This window comes from Acomys russatus, chromosome 5, assembly GCF_903995435.1.
Source record: "Acomys russatus chromosome 5, mAcoRus1.1, whole genome shotgun sequence".
Taxonomy (NCBI): domain Eukaryota; kingdom Metazoa; phylum Chordata; class Mammalia; order Rodentia; family Muridae; genus Acomys; species Acomys russatus.
In genome coordinates, this window is record NC_067141.1 from 2,992,826 (window position 1) to 3,013,254 (window position 20,429).

Below are 20,429 nucleotides of genomic sequence, written 5' to 3' on the forward strand. Positions count from 1 at the left end.
GCAAGCAGGGGTGGAGACAAGCAGACCTGGCCAGTCTAGCGTCAGAAAGAGAAACTGTGTAAAAAAAAATAAAGCTTTTACATAGTGATGTATGTTGAACACACACACACACACACACACACACACACGCACATGAATGTGAAAAAAATAATATTGAATTGTTTTCCTTTAAAAAGATACAACTTCTAAAAAACAGTGGTGTTTCCTTATAAGGGTAAACATAGAATTAGCTTGTGATACGGAGTCGTACATAGGTGTCCATAGCAGCTTCCCTCATAATGCAGAATTTGGAAATGTGCAGAAATTGGGGGGGGGGGGAAACCCCAACATATCTGTTGAGTGATGAATGGACTTCAGAATCGCCATGTAATAGAATACGACTCAGCTATAAAAATTAGCTGTTGATTTGGAGAAGTGTCTGCTTCTCGGAAACGTTGCTCTGAGTGAAAGACGGCAGATGCAGAAGGTGGCAGGCACACAATGTGGATCCATTAGTTGACATAGCAGAAAGTAGACTGGCAGTTGCCAAGGGCTGGGTGTGGGAAATGGGACTTCAGGGACCCTGGGATTTATTCCAGTGCTCTGGGTTCTGAGTGTAGTGATGCTTACATGAATCTAATGTACCTGCCAAAAATGCATGAATCCGTGTATCTAAAGGTGTGGTGTCTTTCCACATATGAGCATATACCTCAAAGATTAAACTATTAGGGATACCAATATTATAAAAAAATAATCATAGCCAGAGATAACAAGTGCCACCAATATTTCATATATTTTTCTTTCATGCTTTTTTTCTTTACTGTCCTGGTTAGGGTTTTGTTGTCATTGTTTTTGCCAACTTGGCACAAGTTGGCATCATCTGAGAAGAGGGAATTTTAACAGGAGAAAAATGGCTCCATGAGATTGGCCTGTAGGCAAGCCTGTGGAGCATTTTTCTGATAAGTAATTGGTGTGGGAGGGTCCTGGCAACTGTGGGTGGTGCCATCCCCTGGGCAGCTGGTCCTGGGTTGTATGAGAAAGCAGGCAGAGCGAGGCAGGGAGGGGAGCCAGCAAGCACTGTTCCTCCGTGAGGCTGCTTCATCTCCTGCCTCCAAGTTCCTGCTCTGTTTGAGTTCCTGCCTCAGCTTCCCTCAATGGCGGTGGAAGCCAAATAACCCTTCTCCTCCCAGAGTTGCTTTCATGAGTGGTCTTTATTACCCCATTAATAGCAAACTAGAACATCTTATTCCCACCCTCACCAAAAAGCCTAATCTGTTTATTTAGTTTATTTGTTTTTAGGGATGGGTCTGACTATGAACCGCTGGCTGGTTTGAAACTCTGTAGTTTAGGCGGCCAGCAAACTTGTGAGGACCTTCCTGCCTTTGCCTTCCATACACTGCGTGACAGGTGTTTCACACCACAGCTGGAAAAACTAGCTAATCTAAATAAAAAGGAAAGAAATAAGTACAAAAGAAAGCCAATAGACTGCCTTTCTTGGCAGAAACCTTTTTGCTCTGACTTTATTTTGTTTTGCAGCAGAATACATTAAGAAGTGAAATGTAGCACGGCTGTACTGGCTGGTTTTGTGTGTCAACTTGACACAAGCTAGAGTCATCAGAGAGGGAGGAGCCTCAGTTGAGGAAATGCCTTTATGAGATCCAGCAGTAAGGCGTTTTCCTCACTAGTGATTGATGGGGAAGAGCCCAGCCCACTGATGGTGGCCCCATCCCTGGGCTGGTTGTCCTGGCTTCTATAAGGAAGCAGGCTGAGCAAACCATAGGGAGCACACTAGGCAGCACCCTCCATGGCCTCTGCATCAGCTCCCGCCTCCAGCTTCCTGTCCTGTTTGATTTCCTGTCCTGACTTCCTTTGGTGAAGATGAATAGATCCTTTCAGTTTCTGGTCATGGTGTTTTTGTCACAGCAGTACAAACCTTGACTAGACTATGGCCAAGGGAAACACAAGCAGAGAGGCGGAGGAGGATGGATGGCTCATGGCTACTGGCTTCAAATCTCAACCAATTCCCAGCCAATTAAATACTGTTGAGCTTTTCCTATGTGCTAGATAGAGCATCAGTGGGGACAAAAATAAATACTCATCTCCTTCAATAGAGGCAAAAGGCTGGAAAGGTTAGAGGATGATGATGATGATGATGGAGACGAAGATTACAACAGTGATGACGATGACAACAGCAAGAGGCACAGCAATAGCTAATATCCATGGTGCACATATGCCAGTTTGGTTGTCACATCTAATCCCTGTGACTCTCCTAGCAGTCACTCTTCTATCCCACTTTATTTTGAAGACAATAAAGTATCTTACAGACCATGGGTCAAATGGAAGAAATTACAAAACAGTAAGCAGGATAAACATAGATTAGTGGGCGAGGGAGGGCTCCTCAAGGAGTTGCTATTTAGTCTGAGATGCAGAGGATCACAGAAGGTCCTTCACTTAAGAGAGGGCCCTGGGGATTCCACTGAGGAAGGGGGAGGGGAGATGAAGAAGAGCCACAGAGGCAGGACCAGGCCTCCCAGGGAGTCAGAATGTCCTAGTTAGAGGTGTCTGTAAGAGAGGAGGCCCTGGCTGTGGGAGTTTACAATAACTTTGGAGATCAGTATTTGAAGATGTTCTTGAAAGGACATCTTACATCAACATGAGGGCAGAGTACATATCTTCCACTTGGTTGGGGCTCACAATCATTTGTAAGCAGCATAAGCAGACTGTAGTTGCCTAAAGGAACAACAGAATGACTAGGAAGAGATAGGGCTGCACACACGCAGAGCCAAGCGTCAGCAAACAGCTCTGGGGATGTGCGTGACAGGAACGGACATGTGGCCTTTGCACGGTGATATTAGTGGGATGAATCAGCCATAGCTCTTCCCACCCCTGTGCCTCTCAGCCCCAAATCAAATTCCAGAGAAAGTGTGATTCACTAAAAGTTGGGGTGTTGGGTTGTGTGCAAGGAGAAAGCTTGGTATGTTGGGGAACGCCTTACAAGAGCTGCATACAGTGGGAGAAGGGTGACTTCCCAAAGGGAAATCATCATTCCAGGAAGTAAAGGAAGGAGTGCATGCTGGGTAGTAAAGCTAGCAGAAGCTCTGTGCGGTCTCTGTGGCATGGTGGTTGATTTGGGTTTTTGTTTGTTTGTTTGTTTTTGTTTTGCTTGTTGATATTTACTTGGTAATATTAACTTAGCCACCCTCCTTGCACTCAGGGCTATTGTTTCACCGGTAGCTTTTAAAAGGGGTTGGGATCAACATGGGTTTATCTCCTGGCTCCAAACCACATGACTCCGCAGGCAAAACTTGATGGATGTGACTCGTTTTCTTGTCCAGAAAGGCCATGACCTTGAGGCCGTGTGTCTTTTCCTTCACCAATGAGGGCAGAGTGTTCATGACAGCAGAAGGTGGGTGTGCCAGTCCAACAGGGACTTGCTTAAAAGAAACCCCAATACCAGGCACTCATGGATATGGGGTTCCTGTCAAATCAGGAGTCCCCTGACATGTCCTCTCATCTGAGCAAATTCCTGTGCACAGTTGTCATTGGCAAGGGATGCAGCACACACACAGACTATGGCAGCGGTGGGACACTGTAAACCACTTTCCTCATCATGGGCTGAACCAAATGCTGGTAACAACCATTTCCTCAGTAGTGATGCTGATTCATGGAGACACACAAAATACTGAGGAAACAGGAGCCTCTGCTGTTTGACTTCCACTTTCTCACTTTTAATTGATATCACACACACACACACACACACACACACATGCACACACTCGCGCATGGGCACACACTCATGCATGCTGGCACATTTGATAATAAACATGATCTTCCTTACCAGCTGAGCACCTTGACTAGGAGATGTGCCTCTGAATAAATAAAATAAAATAAATAAAAGCAGAAGTCCCGGTGCTGATTCTCATCCGGAGGCTTGAGTGACTTGTCCATCCCTGAGTCCACACTGTGACTTGGTTCTACCTACATCCCTTCTCCAATCCAGAGGACGAGGGCAGCCTTTGATAACACACACAAACTGTGGGTCAGGGAGGAGTGATTTCTCAGAAAAGAATGGGAGACACATGCTGGTCAGGCAGAAACAAGAGAGGTCTACCGTACTTTGATTTTCAAATCATGGTCCGAGGGCGCTATGGCCCATGTTCAAGTTCCTCTGAGATGGTGACATCCTATGCTCATGCCCTGTCTCCACCTTCAAGGCATGAACAAGAAAGAAGACACAGCACAAAACAGCCTCCAAGTGTTACCCTGGCCCTCTCAGGAGTCTGCCTTCTTTAGAGTTCTTAAAAGCAGAGGGCAGAGGTGGGAGCAGATTTCTTTTCCTGGATTCACTTATTTCTGAGATGAGGGGCCATTTTTTTCTTTTCCTTTGATTGAAAATAGATTTTCAATTAAAATAAAAAAAATTATTATACACCCTGACTGCAGTTTCCCTTCCCTTCTCTCCTCCCAGTCCCTTGCCCCCTCTGCACACTCCCCCACCCCCACTCCCTACCATCCACTCTCCTCTGTTTCTCTTCTGAAAAGGAGATCAACCAGCCATGGCATACCAAGTTGCAGTAAGGCTAGGCACCTCCTCTTCTGTTAAGGCAACCCGGGCAACAGAGTCAGAGAAGGCTCCTGCTCCCACTGTTAGGAGTCCCCCAGGAGAACATGCGCAGAGCGCCTTGGTCGGTCCCATGCAGGCTCCCTGGTTGGCAGCCCAGTCAGTCTCTGTGAGCCCCTACAGGCTCCGGCTAGTTGGTTCTGTGGATTTTCTTGTGGTATGACCCCTTTGCTTGAGGCCCATTCTTTACCTCCCATGGTCCCAGCCACTCCATTTTACAGACTTGGTGGCACAGTAAAGGAGAATATTTTTTTTCCGGCAGTTGCTGACAACTGCAGGGTGATTGCCCCTGCTTCGGTCTTCCCTCTTTAGTGCTTGGTTTTGATAATCAATTTGCTGTCTCTTCTGCCTTCTTCCTTCCTTCCTTCCTTCCTTCCTTTTTTCCTTCCTTCCTTTCTTCCTTCCTTCCCTCCCTCTCAAGGAAGTAGTCCTTGACATTTTTGCAGTTCCTTATGTGACTGGGTAGCTCATCCATCTGATGGGGTGAGGTGCATCTGTGGAAGCAGAATGGGGCTGTTGTCTCCAAAGCGAAGAGGAACAGGCTCTGGCACTTGGGGAGAAGCAGGTGGCAGAGGCATGTGCTGAGGCTCGATGCTCAACTCTCCAAGTGCTTCTGCACCACTCAGGGAGCTTCCTCGCAGCCGTCCCAGCACCTGCCCTCACCTCCGCACCAATCCCACTAAGTCAGAATCGTTGGGACTGAGCATCTTTATAAGCAGCTCCCCAGGGGATTTGAGTATGAAGCCGTGCCGAAAACCAGGCATTGATGAAAAAGGAAATAGAAATATATCTTCGTCCACACACACTTATCCTGGGCACAGCTGAGCACTGGATGTAGGAATGCCCTTGAATTCCTCATATATGCAGGTAGTTCAGACTCATTTGCAAAATGGTTTAGTATTGGTTTGTAACCCACTCTCATATTCCTGAATTCTTTAAGTGTGTCTAGATTACTTTTAATGCCTGTTGCAATGGAAATCCTTTGCAGATAGTTGTCAGGGTGCATTATTTAGGGCAGAACGGCAGGAAACAAGTTTGTACAAGTTCAGGACAGATGCAGGCTTTTCCTCCCGAGTGTTTTTGATAGTTGGCTGATGGAATCGTCAGATATAGAACCCTTGCATATGGAGGGCTGATTGCACACATATAGACCTACATATGGACTCACATATGCAGAGGATGTTTCTACAAGATGTAGGGTTTATCTAAGGATTGTATAAGGAGCTGGAAAGAATAGTTTCCTCCGGAAATGACACAAAACAGTGATTTTTGAATTGGCAGTGTTTGAATTTTTAAGCCTCAAACAGGGTGCACTCTTTTCAAAGAAACACTCACTGCATAAGGAGAAGATGCCAGACAGGGCTCTGAGCGGCCTCTGAACTTACATGGCTTGTCAGTGTGAGGGCAGCCTCCTGCCCCCACAGACTCACACACAGCATCCAGTCGCCCACAGCCTCAGCTGCATCCTCTTGACTCAGCTATGATGCTTGCTTCTGAGTGTGAAGGCAACCAAATGAGCCAACTTGTCGAATCATTCATCATCCATCCATCCATCCATCCATCCATTCATTCATTCATTCATTTATGCTTTTTAAAATTAAGAATTGTATGATCCACATACTTCTCCTCACAGCCACATGTGACACAGATGATCTTCTTCCCGTCCTATGCTTGGCTTATATTTGCTTCAGAAACATACATCCCTGAGGTGGAGATGCTTGAGGTAGAATAAGCAGATAAGACGGAGTCTGTAAGCTGGCAGCACGCAACTACATTAATCCTGATGTATTTGCTTCCATAAAGCTTAGCAGAAATCCTCTCTGGCATCTGCAGTCACGAACCCAGAGCCACCCCTGTCTGCAGCCAAATGTTTTTTGGAAAGACCTGTATCCTTTAGTTCAACCCAGTCTGGCCCATGTTCCAGGCTGACTTCACTTAGCCAGAAGGTCTGGCCTTTGCAGACATCTGAGCTTGCAACTCCTGCTTGCATCTCCTGCATCAAGGCAGTAAGACGGGCAACCCGTCGCCTGTCCCACTGGGATGCCGAGTGAATTGTCTTTGGATAACGGGCTGTTTCTGTTCCAGTCTGGCCTGCAGTCTGCTGCTAAAGGCCTGGCTCTTCTGCCTTCTCTTTCATCTGTGGACCACATGTGGTGGGCTGTTGGCGTTGATATGATGACAGTATATTGATCCGTGTATAAAATATGCATAATGGAGAATGCATACAATCCATAATCACAAGTGGCTGTCATTGGCCTAGCAGGCAATAGAGCGAGAGGAGAAAAGAGCTAAGGCAGGTCAGTAGTTACACCAAGGATGAGAGCCTGGCTGATGCTTGCACTCTATTCCTTAGGCTGCTTCCATCCAGTAAGACTTGGGCAATAACAGTCACACCTCACACACATCTGTATCAGCCCAATACAAGAGCTTCTAGACACATGAGCTGTTAAGAGATCCACTAGATATAGCTGACATTTGTTTAATTGCCTTACATCTGTATAGCGTCCCTGTAGTTAGTGGCTGCCATGGTGGATGTCACAGATTTAGACAACAGGCGGCCAGTGGATGGCCAGAGCAGGAAAGTGACACTGAAGCCAGGTCATAGGAAGCTGAGTGTTCTACAAGTGTGTTGGCTGCCTGGGGTGGGAGGAAGTGCGTGGGGATGCTATTGACAACACTTGACCTTTATTAGGTAGTGACTGTGTCCACACTGAGTCAAGAGGAACTCAGAGAATCCTCATGACACCCTGGTATAAGATGTAAGATTATTGCTGCTGAGGCAGGAAAACTACAATGAGCATCTTCAAGGTCACAAAGCTGCTAAGTTGTGGAGCCTGGCCCAGGCTGGTTGGCTGCAGAGCTTGTACTCTGAAACACTCCCCCTTCCTCATCCTGGAAGAAAGTAAATGATTCTCTCTTAAGAGTATATTTTATTCCATCTCCTGCTGGTGCACATTCACACATGACATCTCATTTAGATTTCTTGACAATTATGTGGCATTGCAGTCCTATCTCTTCTATGGTTATGGAAACTTTGGCTCACAGAGATGAGATATCAAGGCAGGCTGATGAAGCTCTGGGGAGCCCGGCTGAGGCTTTATTACCAAGCCGCGGTCTATCCGAGCTACTGAGGGCAGCTGAGGTGGAGCTTGTGGGGAGTGTGCAGGAGGATCTGGTAGAAAGGATGTAGCGAAGGAAGAAACAGTGGGGCTCAGCAAGTGACTGAATGGTGGGGGTGAGCAAAGCGGGGGAGGATTTCTTCTGGAACAGAGATGAATGACAAATACAAAGGTGCCTGCGCCATACCAGCGGGGTGTGTGGGCTCCAGAGGAGAGCAGACCAAGTTTCCAACACAAGTGTCACCAACCACTGGCTGAACGACCTCGGGTAAATGACTAGTATGAGCCTCCCTGGGAACAAGGTAAAATTTTTTCTTCTCAGGGCAGCCATTGGGCCCAGGTTCTGATTAAGACTCCAGTTTCACTGACACACATGTGAAAATCAGTCCCTCCCTTCCTCCCTCCCTCCTTTCTTCCTTCCCTTCCTCCCTCCCCTCTGCCCCCTCTCTTAAACAGGCAGACATCTTGTTATGTAGCCCAGGCTTGCCTCACACTAGAAATCTTCCTGTTTCAGCCTTCCGGGCACTAGGATTCAAGGCATATGCCATTGCATCTAGCTCCTGAGTCCCCTTTCTTAATGCCACTGAGGTCAGGTATTGGGTGAACATGAGCCAGACTGTTCCACTTCAGCTCCAGGGAGGGAGAAACCCTACTTCATTTCGGGCTCTAGGGTTTGTCTCTGACCTAGGAGGAAAGGGCAGGTTTTTTCCCAGACAAAAATCAAGCCTGTGTGCTGACTGCTGCAAGGCAGATGCCCGTCTCCACCAAGCCCCTGGGACACGCTTGAGCTTCTTAGTGGTATTATAAGAGCAGGTATTAGTATTACTTCCATTTTGGAAAAGGGAATTGAGGATCGGAGAGGTACAAAAAGCATGCTGTAGCCTTCAGCTTGTGAGCAGCCAATTGGAGGCGCGAGGTGAGATCCACCTGGTTCCTGAGATGTGGCCAGCATCCTCTGCCAATGGTAGCCTCTCCACTTGAGGGTTGGCGGGCTTGAGACATCCCAAGACAGGTGAGAGCCTGGAAAGTGTTCAGTGTCTGTCTTCTTTTCCTACCATAGCTAGCTGCAACTAGTGTTGGAATGTCTATCTCACGTTGATAGGGAATTCTGGAGCATGGATGGGCACCCAAGCATGCTAATTTTATACCATGGACCCAGTGAGAACTGGACGAAAGAGGAAGATCAAAGTCAAAACAAAAAACAAAATCGGCTCCCTCTGTACTCGCCTGTTCAAAGTATGATGAGTGCATTGCGGTGCTCAGAAGCGGGCATTGGGAGTGCAGTAGAACTGCAGACACTTTCCTGGGGCAGTTACCCCATAGAGGCCCTTTGGAAGTGTCTCTGTCTTGGGCTTATAGCACCAATCGTATGTTTCTAACTCTTACTGAGTATATTAGTTTCCTAAAGCCACTGTAACAAAGTCAAAGAAATATAGGTGCCTAAAATGGCATGAAGCTAGTGTCTTACAGCTCTAGAGACCAAAGTCTAAAAATGGATTTTGTTAGGACTAAAGTCAAGGTGTCAGCTGGCCGCCTTCCTCATGGGAGACTGGAGGGGACATAGTGTTCCCTGCCCTTTCCAACTGCTACAGGCCACCCACATTCCTCGGCCACATTCCTTCACGTAAGAACACCCCACCAAACTGTGTTTCCACCATCACAGCTCATTCTCTGACTGACCCTTCCACCTCCCTCATAAAAGGACTCTTGGGGTTCCATTGAGCCTACCCCAATGTCAGTGTCTTTCCCCTTTGCAGGGTGCTTAGCTTAATCATGTCTACAAAGGCCATTTTCCCCCTGCAAGGTAGTAGTCACAGCTCCTCAGGATTAGGACACAGGCATCTTTCTGTGAAACCAGTGTGCAGCCTTGATGGCCTTTCATGTACAAGACGGATGGAGTGTGAGACCTTTTTCACTCCACACTGAGGCCTGGTTGCACGTCTCCTTCACATGTGTAGTCCTACCGTTCCCCAGGCACCTGCATCACTCACCTAGCCGAGAGGCATTTGTGTTTGGGACCCCATTGAGTAATCAACAAAGGTCTCTAGACTGGGTTGAGAGGTTGCCAGGCTGTAGGCGTTCCAATCCCGGACAGCAAGGAGTAATTAAATCCAGCAAGAAACATGGAGGGATTCTTGGCTTCCTCCAGCTACCTGTGTGGAAGCGGGACCTGGCACACTCAGTAGTTCTGAAAATGCCTCCTTGTTAAGAAATGCTAGTCTGCCCCTGAATTTGCCAAACAGAAATGAGGGGGTGTTTATTTGTATCACAAAGAGATTTAGTTTGTTTCTTAAAATAGGCGGCCCTAGTCCTCTTTAAAAGCGTGTTTTAGTTAATGGGGGATTTGATTTGCGCAGCTTTTAAGAACAAGCCACGTATTGGAGTTACCTGTACCACAGCAGCTCTTCTACTTCCAGAGTCTGTCCCCAATAGCTGGGGAGAGTGACAGGCCACTTAGGTCACTTGGCTCCTCCCATAGGGCTGGGTTCTTCGTTTCTGTGCTAATTGGAAGGCTGCCCAAAGAGACCTCACCCACTGGGGAAGGCAGAGGAACCACTGGGTTCAGGAGCCACCTCTGCAGGCGGGACATTGTAGGGTACTTTCTTCTCTTCCTGTGGCTCATTCTTTTGTTTCTTCATGTGCCAGTCATTAGTTTACTATCACTTATGTGTTGGTGCTGGGAATGGCAGCAGACCCAGGAAACATCGAGATGCTGTGCTGTTTAGTTCCCATGCCCTGACAGGACCCATAAGGGTGAAGAAACTCCTGACTCACACTTTGGAAGCTCTGAAAAAGGCTTCTAGAATAAAGTTACCACTTGAAAATGGGTGAAGAAACTTTCCCAATTCATTCTGGGTCAAGGAAGAAATTTAGACCTTTATGATGGACCACTTAGAAGCTTAATAATCACACTAAATATAAAACATAAACACAGCCAAAACTGTACTTAAAATAATAGTTTTTGAGACTGAAAAAAAATCTTTAAATTTTTAATGAAAAAGAATGGGAATAAATTAACTGGGTCCTCTGCTCAAGAAACTTCGAGAGCCGTGCATGATGGGAGCTGGTATTTGTTGGTTTAGATGGCTCAGTTCTGAGGGTGGCCAGCACCACCACGATATGGGAACCACTTCTCTCACTGTCATCTCTCAAAGAGGAAACAGAAGCACACAGAGACCAGATACTGTACCCAAACATTGTAGTTTCAAATGACACATGCCCCAAACCCAGCCACCAGGGCCCAGAATTCCTGTGCCTTAACAGTAAGTAGCACAACCGCATGGTCACTGAGGAAAGCAGAAGCAGCTTTAGTGGAGAAAAGCCTGGCAGAACTGATGACCAAACCCATGGGCTTCTTTCTGACAGCCGGATACTAACACAGATGCTAACACAGAAAACATAGTAAACATAGATACTAACAGAGAGCTCAGCCTGGTGGCCCAGGCTGCAATCCAGCCGCTCAGGACACCAAGACAGGAAGTTCAAGGCTGGGCCAGGCAGCATAGTGAAATGCTGTCACAAAATAAAAAGGGGTTGGGGAGATGGTTTCGTTGGTAAGCTGCTTGCTGCATAAGCGTGAGGGCTTGAGTTCAGATCGCAAGCACCTAAGTGAAAACCAGGCATAGCAAGCAGCTCACATCTGTAACCCCTGCAGCTGGGGTGAGAGACAGGTGGATCCCTGGAGCATGGTAGCTCCTAGCCTGGCAGGCTCACTGTGCTACACATTTAGTAAGAGACCTTGTCTTAAAAGTTAGCCAACTAACTAACTAACTAACTAATCAACCAACCAACGAATCAACCAACCAACTAACTAACTAGCCAAGGTGAAAAGCTACTAAGAAAGATACTTGGACTTCATAAGCCTGTGAATGCATATGCACAACACACACACACACACACATACACACACACACACACACACACACACACACACACACACACACACACACGAACACACACACACACGAACACACACACCACAGACACATATAAAAGCAGATAACATTCAGTATACAGTAGTAATCTAACACGCAGATGGCCCTGTGTTCCATCCTTATTACCAAAAGAAAAAAATAAATAAAAACAAAATAATAGACAATAAGGGTAAGTCTGTGAGAAACTGTAAGCACACCTAAGAATGTGACTTGAGAGACTGAGATGCAGGTAAATGCCATACCAGGTAAGATGCAACCCTGTAAACACATGGGCAGTTTCCAAGAAAACCACAAACTACAAGTCGCTCTGAGGAATCGGAGGAATCGTGGAAAGGCACTTTGGTGGTTGTGAGGAACGCCTAGAAGGAGGGAGGGAGAGGTGATACTAGTAGGCTGGGAAGGACAGCTATCGGCCCTTTATTTCCTGGTGTTCTGACAGTTGTAGATACAGAAACACGATAAGGTGGGGGAAGGGGTATATATGTGAGAAAGGAGAGAAGAAAAATATGATTACTTGGGGTAACTCAATTTTCCGGCTAGGATTCTGAAGGCAACTAAAAACCCATATCCACAATCGTGAGTTTCTAAAAGGCTACACAATCCCCACTGTGGGATTGCATTGCCCTCCTATATGCAAACAGCAACAAGCTAGAAAACACGAGGAAAGGGGAGTATTAAAGCAGGGGCCCCTCCATATGCTCAACCATGTTCATAGCTGCTTTTTACATAATAGCCAGAACATGGAAACAGCCTAAGTGTCCCTCAGAAGAAGAATGGACTAAGAAACTGTGGTACATTTACACTATGGAATACTACTCAGCTATTAAAAACGAGGAATTCCCGAAATTTGTGGACAAATGGATTGATCTAGAAATTACCATAATGAGTGAGTTCACCCAGAAGCAAAAAGAGACAAACGGTATATACTCACTTATATCAAAACACTAGTCCAAGGGATACGTACCATGAAAAACTTTACTTACCAAGAAAGTGGGTCAGAGGAGAGGACATCCTATTGAGACTCTAGGCGAGAGTAGCATGGAAGAATGGGGAAATAGTAGGACCCACAGGGTCCTGGAAACCTACAAGAAGAACTTTATGACAGGCAGATCTGGGTCCTGGTGTCCTCCTCAAACTAAGGCACCAGCCAAGGAGAATATAGGTAGTAAGCTTCGAACCCCTACCAGGACCTAGCCGACGAACATGATATTCTCCACCGTTGAGTGGAGAGTGAGATCTGACTCTCACACGAACTCTGGTGCCCCTTTTCTGACCACGTCCCCTGGATGGGGAGGCCTGGTGGCACTCAGAGAAAGGATAGCAAGTTACCAAGAAGAGACTTGATATTCTAAGAGCATATACAGGGGGAGGAGGTCTCCCTCAATCACAGACATAGGGGAGGGGAAAAGGGGGGAAGTGGGAGGGAGGGAAGAATGGGAGGAAACAGGGGAAGGGCTAACAATCAAGATGTAATATGAATAAATTAATAAAATTAAAAAAAAAAAAGCAGGGGTCCCTCAGATGGTACACTGTAAGAACTGCATGGCGAGCATATGGAGAGATGAAAGCCTCTCCGCAAGATGGGAAATGAGATTTTTAAACAAGGGAGCAACCAAGTCCTGGAGGTGTGACTTGTGGTCAGTGTGTCAGTTGTCTTGAATTTTAATTTTGAAAATGGAAGGCCAGTTCAATGAAATTCCCAATTATTTTGTTTTATTTTATTTTTGGAGGACGGAGATGGACTTAACGTGCCTCCAATACAATTCCCATTGGTACTTTAACAACCTTGATAAACTGCTTCTGAAGTTCACTTGGAAGGATAAACCCTTAGCAATAGCTTAAAAGAATGCTGAAAATAGGGCTAATGATGGGGGACTCGGGGTGCTTGGGGCGCAACATGTTATAAAGTTGCTGTAATTAAACCCGCATTGTCGTTCTTCACAATAGATCCGAGGACAAAGCTAAAGGCCTGAAGACAAGCTCAGTGTATATAATTATTGAACACTTAATAAACTTGGCGTTGGAAATGCAGACAGAAGGACAGAATTATTCAATCAAGGCTGCTGGGACAGCTGGGTACCTGTGGGGGTGGGGAGGTTAGCATTCCAGTGCTGATTAGATTTAAAAAAAAATTACAGATGGATTAAAGAGCTTACAGTAGAAATGGCATCAAATGTAGGTTTTAGAACACCCTCACATGTGTCCCCAATCGGTTGTCTGTTCAAACGAACCCGCAATGCTTTCTTTGCATTAGTTTTCCTTACACTGTTTTGAAAGCTGAACATGGAATTTTCTTTTTGTCTTCTTCTATCCTTAATTGTTCATTTTTGTTATTGTTAATATTTGTAGTCTTACACATGCCGGGAGAAAGCGCTGTCACAGAATGGCAGCCCCAATCTTAATTCTTTTAAAAATTTTTTTATTATAATTTAGTCACATTATATCCCTATTGTTATCCCCTTGCTCTTATTTTCCTATTCACACCCTCCCTCTCTCTTCTGCCCTAATCCCCTCCACTAGACCTCTGACTGAAGGGGACCCCCTCCTCCTCCATCATATGACCACAGCCTATCAGGTCTCATCCAGATAGCCTGCTTCCCCTTCCTCTGTGTGCCCGCTGGGCTTTCCCACCAAGGGGAAGTGATCAAATCAGGGGCACCTGAGTTCCTGTCAGAGGCAGTCCCTGCTGTTCCCACAACCTTGGAGAATGAGCTGTCCATTGGCTAGATCTGAACAGGAGGTCTAGGTTTAGTTCATGCATTGTCTTTGGCTGGTGCCACAGTTTGTGCAGGTCCCCCTGGGTCCAGATCCGCCAGCCTTGGTGGTCTCCTTTGATGGACACCTAATTGTCTTTGTTGGGAGTGTGGGTGGGGGGCTGCCTCTGACGTGAACTCTGGTGCCCGTGATTTGGTCACTGCCCATTGGTGGAGTGGCCTTGTGGCCACACACAGGAAGGGTGGCAGGCTATCCTGTTGAGACCTGAGAGACAGAGGTCAGATGGTGGGGGCGGGGATCGGGACTGATGCTAGGACTTGCAGCTGGATTCTGGGTGGGGCGGTTGGAGAGCTCAGAGTGGCATGGTAGAACAGGGGGATGGAAGGACCCAGAGGGTTCAGGAGGCCCAATCTTAATTCTTAAACAAACACAATATCATGGTGTGTGTGTGTGTGTGTGTGTGTGTGTGTGTGTGTGTGTGTGTGTGTGTGTGTGTGTGTACCACAGCACATGTATGAATGAAGGTCAGAGGACAAATCTCAGGACTCAGTTCTCTCCTACTGTGATTGCTGGGATTAAGGCAAGATTGTCAGGCCCCTCCATCAAGTGTTTGCTCCCACTGAGCCACCTCACCAGCCATCCCCATCTTAATTGTTAACACACTTAAATTAGTCTTATATGCAGCTCACCGGTGTTTGCAGACCCCATGGGGAGTGCAGACTGCAGCACATTAGACTCTGCAATCCCTCCTGCCCCGGTGTTTTGTAACTTGGCCTCTCTCTGTCTGCTTAGGTCTCTGTCTTAAAATTGTATTTTATGGAAGAATCAAGATAAGAGAAGATAGCTTGGCATTAAATCCTCACGTGTCCGCCTCATGAGTCCTAATGATCAAATTTCTTTTTTTCTTTCTTCTTTTCTTTTTTTTTTTCAGTCTGTCTCCCTCCTAAGCATCTCTGAGTTGAATTCCTTTATCAATAAAGCTTTTAGGTTGTATCCCTCAAAGATAAAGATGCTGTTAAAATAACCACCGTGACACTATCATACCAAAGGTATTTGTTTTCTAATACCAATAAGAATAATTGCTTACTATCATAAAGGCCAAGTGAATAGATCTATTTTCCTGATTGTCTTGGTGAATTTTTAATATTGCCAGTTTATTCAAATTAGGATTCAAATGGCATATGCATAATGCCTGTAGTCAAGATGTTCCTTATATTTCTTTGGATGCAAGCTGCTGTTATTTTCTCCTTGTCTTTTTCTTCCCCTGCTTCTTACTTGTTGGAGACTCCACTGTGTGTGTGTTTGTGTGTGTGTGTGTGTGTGTGTGTGTGTGTGTGTGTGTGTGTGTTTGTGTGTCAGTTGGGGTTCTCAGGACTTGCAAGAGGGGACAGTGACGGCCTCCAGGTAACTGGGCCTAACAAGCTCTTGGCATTTGTACTGTGAATCTGCAGTAAGACTATCCCTTGAGATGTAATATCAATAAATTAATAAAATATATTTTAAAAAGACTATCCTGTGACTAATGGTCACAGACTCTGCACTGTCAGTAGCTACTGATGACAGGTCCACACGATCACATCTCTATGAGTAGCCTGAAATTTTTCTGCTCTGTTTGTTGAATATGTGCTTTATAAAAGCTCCATGCTGGTCCTTAATGCAGTCCATCCCCTAGGAAGGGAATCTAGAGGATGTAGAAGATCTGGGAAACGAAACTGCAAAACGGCTGTTTTATCATGTATAGACTCACTGGCTGCCCCTTTCTCAGACTACTGTATCCCCGAGACTGTGAAGCTGTATCACAGCTGCGCTGAGCTCACAGGACTTCACATGTGTAGTTTATATGTATTTGGTTACAAACTGCAAGCAGTGTTAAAGCCTCGTCAGCCTCCTTCCTCCACCTTTCCCCTCCTCCTCCCACACTCCCCTCTCTTTTCCTCCATCTTCTGGTCCCTCCTCCTCCTGCTCCTCCTCCTCCTATCTTCTCCTTCTCTGCCTCTTTCCTTTCTCCTGCCCTCCCTTTCATCTTCCCCCTTCCTCTGCGTGCTGCCCCCCTCCTCCTCTTCATCCCAGCGTTTCCAACAGGCTAGGCAAGCTCACCACTCTGAGCTCCACCCCCAGCCTGCGGCCTGTTTCTTCTCCTCCCACACTGACTTGACATTGATCTGGTGAGAGGAGCACGCCTCTGCCATTCTTGCTCAAGGTTCCTCCACACCCTTCCTGTTCTACCCATCCCTCCAGGTAGGAGTCTAATACTTAAAGACACATGTTTCGTGTGTGTTATGGACCTAAATATCATCAAACTACTTCATCTGGTACTTGATCTAAAAAAAACAAAACAAAACAAAACAAAACAAAAAAAACAACCCAGCATCCTATTCCTAAACCAATCAAAGACTTGGCACTCTAAGTGATCTCCAAGATCACTGTAATTTGGGGTATGTCTGATTCCTAGCACATTAGCTAAACTAGTTTTCCACGTGTATACAAGCGTGTGGTGAGTAGGTGTGTGTGTATGCCTGTTGGCATATGTATGAGTGCAGGGGGGGCCAGGTAGAAGTGAGTGCATCCACGTGTGTTGTGTGTGTGTGTGTGTGTGTGCGAGTGCACTTGGATGTGGAAGCCCAAACTTGATGTACAGTATGCTCCTCAGGTGCTCTCCACTTTCTTTATTGATGCAGGATCTCTGTCTCTAAATCTGGAGCGAGCCAGTTCCAGGTAGTCTAGATAGATAGCTGACCCTGGGGATCCCTGTCTCTGCCTCCCGAGTCCTGCTGGGATTAAAGGGCCAAGTGAGGTCTGCGGATCAAACAGCAGTCTTCAAAATGATGTCCCCAGGACTTTATCCCAACCCCCCCCTTCCCGCCCTACTTAACTTAGACATCTAACCCCTGTGCAGGATGTCATGTCAATGTACCCAACAGAGGACATAAGGTGGAAGCTGATGTTGTTTTGCATGGAGTAACCCTAATGGCTTCTTTCTCTTTTCTCTCCCCCTTTCTTTCTTTTGTAGTCTGCTGCTTTGTTGTACACAAGCGCTGCCATGAATTTGTCACATTCTCCTGCCCTGGTGCGGACAAGGGTCCAGCCTCTGATGTGAGTACCCAGCCGCGGTCATGCCTCCTGGTTCACCGTCACCCTGATAGGGTTGCTTTCAGTGGGGGAGTGTGGCTGGGCAGGAAAACAGCTTGGCCCCACTGTGATCTTGCTTAGTGGCTTTACCTTGACACTGAGATCTGGAGCTCAGTGGATGAGGCTCAGTCATTAGTCTGATCCTGCAAGGGCAGCTTCCCAACACATTCTCTGGTCCTTTGCTGGGAGGTCGCAATATCAGGAGCATGGGGGTTGACCCTGCTATGATTCATTCTAAAGGATTAGCTGGGTGCTGGAGACCACACTGTAACCACACACCCAGAAAACTGAGAGTTGCAAGTTACAGGTAAGCCTGGGCTACACTGTGAGATCCTGTTTCAAAAACAAACAAACAAGCAACCACAGTATGACTACTGCCAGTGAGACAAGAGATGTCTGTAGGTAAAACAGATGAGTATTTTTCTCTTACTCACCATGTATTTTAGTATGGGTTGAGAAAACACATTTAGTGATAATTTCATTCTTCTGGACTGAAGATAAAAACTCCTGCCTAAGGATAGTTATTTAGGTTAAGTAAAGATAAGTTGATTTAAAGACGACATTAAGTCAATGACAAGATGACTGATAGATCTGGGTAGGGGTTTAAAGTTTACCGCCTGTATTGTCCTTGGCTGGTGCCTTAGTTTGAGCGGGACCCCTGGGCCCAAATCTGCCTATTATAATGTTCTACTTGTAGGTTTCTAGGACCCTCTGGATCCTTCTACTTTGCTATTCTCCCATGCTTCTCTCATTTAGAGTCCCAATAGGATGTCCTCCCCTCTGTCCCAGTTTCCTGGTAAGTGAAGGCTTTCATGGGACATGCCCCTTGGGCTAGTATGCAGATATAAGTGAGTATATACCATTTGAGTCTTTCTGCTTCTGGGTTAACTCACTCATTATGATCATTTCTAGCTCAATCCATTTATCGGTGCCTCAAATTTGACCATGTCCCCCTGAAGGGGGAGACCTGGTGGCACTCAGAGGAAGAACAGCAGGTTACCAAGAAGAGACTTGATACCCTATGAGCATATACAGGGGGAGGTAATCCCTCTCAGGAACAGTCATAGGGGAGGGGAATAAGGGGAAAATGGGAGGGAGGGAAGAATGGGAGGATACAAGGAATGGGATAAACATTGAGATGTAACAAGAACAAATTAATAAAAAAATTTTTTAAAAAGACGAGTGATAGGAGGATAAATCGAAGTGTTTGGAATGCGTTTGTCTGGAGTTTGGGGTATTTGTTGGTTTTTCTACCCAACAGCCATTCTTAGCCTTAACCTCCTTCCTTCCTTCTGCCTGAGGCCACCACTAATGCTAGATGGTGAAGATGCCTGATACTTGCATGATAAGTCGAGGTGCCTCAATGGAACACTTGGGAGCCTCCTTCTCCACCTCTTGGCTCAATATTCCCGTGTTTGATTTATTTGGGGGACGATTCTACTACGAGAACATGGTGGCTTTCATTTTCTTCTTATTAGCACGGCCACTCAGTAACCACAGATTGCAGTGGCCAGAAGGGTGGGCTGTGCTGATTGGCAAGCTCTGACCATGTGCTGCTGTGGTCTGAATGCTCTGTCTTTTCCCAAACTCACATTGGAATTCTAACCGTCAGGTGATGGTATTGGCAGCAAGACTTTTAGGAAGTGGACAGGTCAAGAATGAGGAGCCTTCATGAATGAATGACATCCACCTTTATAGGAAGGACCTAGGATGGTGCCTCATCTCCTCCATCATGGGAGGGACACCAAGACAAAAGCAATGTAAACAGAAATGGGCTCTCACTGAGGCTGCCATTCCATGGACCTTGGCTAAGACCGTGAGAAATAATTTGTGAGTGTGTGATTTAAAAGTCACCTGTTTTGGTTTGGTAGCCCAGACTCAAACAGGAAGTTTTGTGCCAATAATAGTTCTGGATAAATAGAAACTCACATTATGGGGTTTCTAGAATTGAAGCAAGGTATTCAGGTGGCTGTAAGGATTCTCAAAACTAGCATGAGCGCATGCTGTCTTCCTGATGGCTGAGATCCTGCCACTCACTGGTGACAGCATGGTCCACTCATAATTACTCCTAGTGACCCATCTGCAAACCTGTGGGCTCTTCTCTCTGGAACGATGTCCTCAGACAGCCTAGAATCCTTGGCTCTTCAGGGAGAAACTCTTCCACACAGAGAGAAACACTGATGGTTCTACTTAGGGCTTCTTCTGCCTCTGAGCCAATATGCCAAGACAGGAGTAGTGGCTCTTGTTGGATTAAGAAGCGGGTCCCTCCTGTGGGGGGAAAGGAAAAGTGTGCTTGAAACACAGGGGTTCTCTTAGCGCACCACCAAGACTTGTGGTTAAGGTCTACAGAAAGCTCTAGTATCCCAACCCAGACACTATTAAATGGCCCAGACCCTTCAAGAATGAAGGTTCAGACCATTACCTCTAGCAGAGAACCACCGTCAGCTGAGGTATTTGATTGACAGCAGAGGGAGCCGAGTAGAAGGAAGTTACAAGCAAGCACCACCTATAATCTTGCAAAAAACTATAGAAAAGATGACTGTAACTAGCATGTGTGTTTTGTTATAAATAAATTTTGTGTATATATGCACCTCTGTTGAACAAGCATCTGTTTTCTTTCTCCTCATAGGCTTTTGCAATGTATGATTAGATGTATCGACTTCATGTCAGTTCTTACATTGTTAGTTTTTACCTCTTGGTATTTAAGTACAGAGTAGCAAGAGAAGAATAGTCAGGTCTCAGGGCCTCACTTCACTCCCCAGGGAAGGCATTAGTGTGCTCCTGGTTAATTCAGATCTAAGGGCATCGAGTGCAAGTATGAGTGCGGCGTTCTTTATTTTGAAATTAAGTATCATTCAAAGAGGTAGGTCCCAAGTTGAGAAAGGATGGGCTTACAATGGAGGGTTTTTCAAGGATCAGTTCATCTGGAGT

At 46.2% G+C, this 20,429-nt stretch overlaps 1 protein-coding gene across 2 annotated transcripts in view; it reads left to right on the top strand.

The window, feature by feature from the left end:
• The window catches only part of Prkcb (protein kinase C beta), a 345,671-nt gene that overhangs the window by 123,762 nt on the left and 201,480 nt on the right, over window positions 1–20,429 (top strand). For both annotated transcript variants that reach the window (XM_051145188.1, XM_051145187.1), the window contains exon 3: window positions 17,380–17,462. In XM_051145188.1, the coding sequence (XP_051001145.1) occupies window positions 17,380–17,462 (83 nt within the window). The remainder of the gene's footprint in view (window positions 1–17,379; window positions 17,463–20,429) is intronic.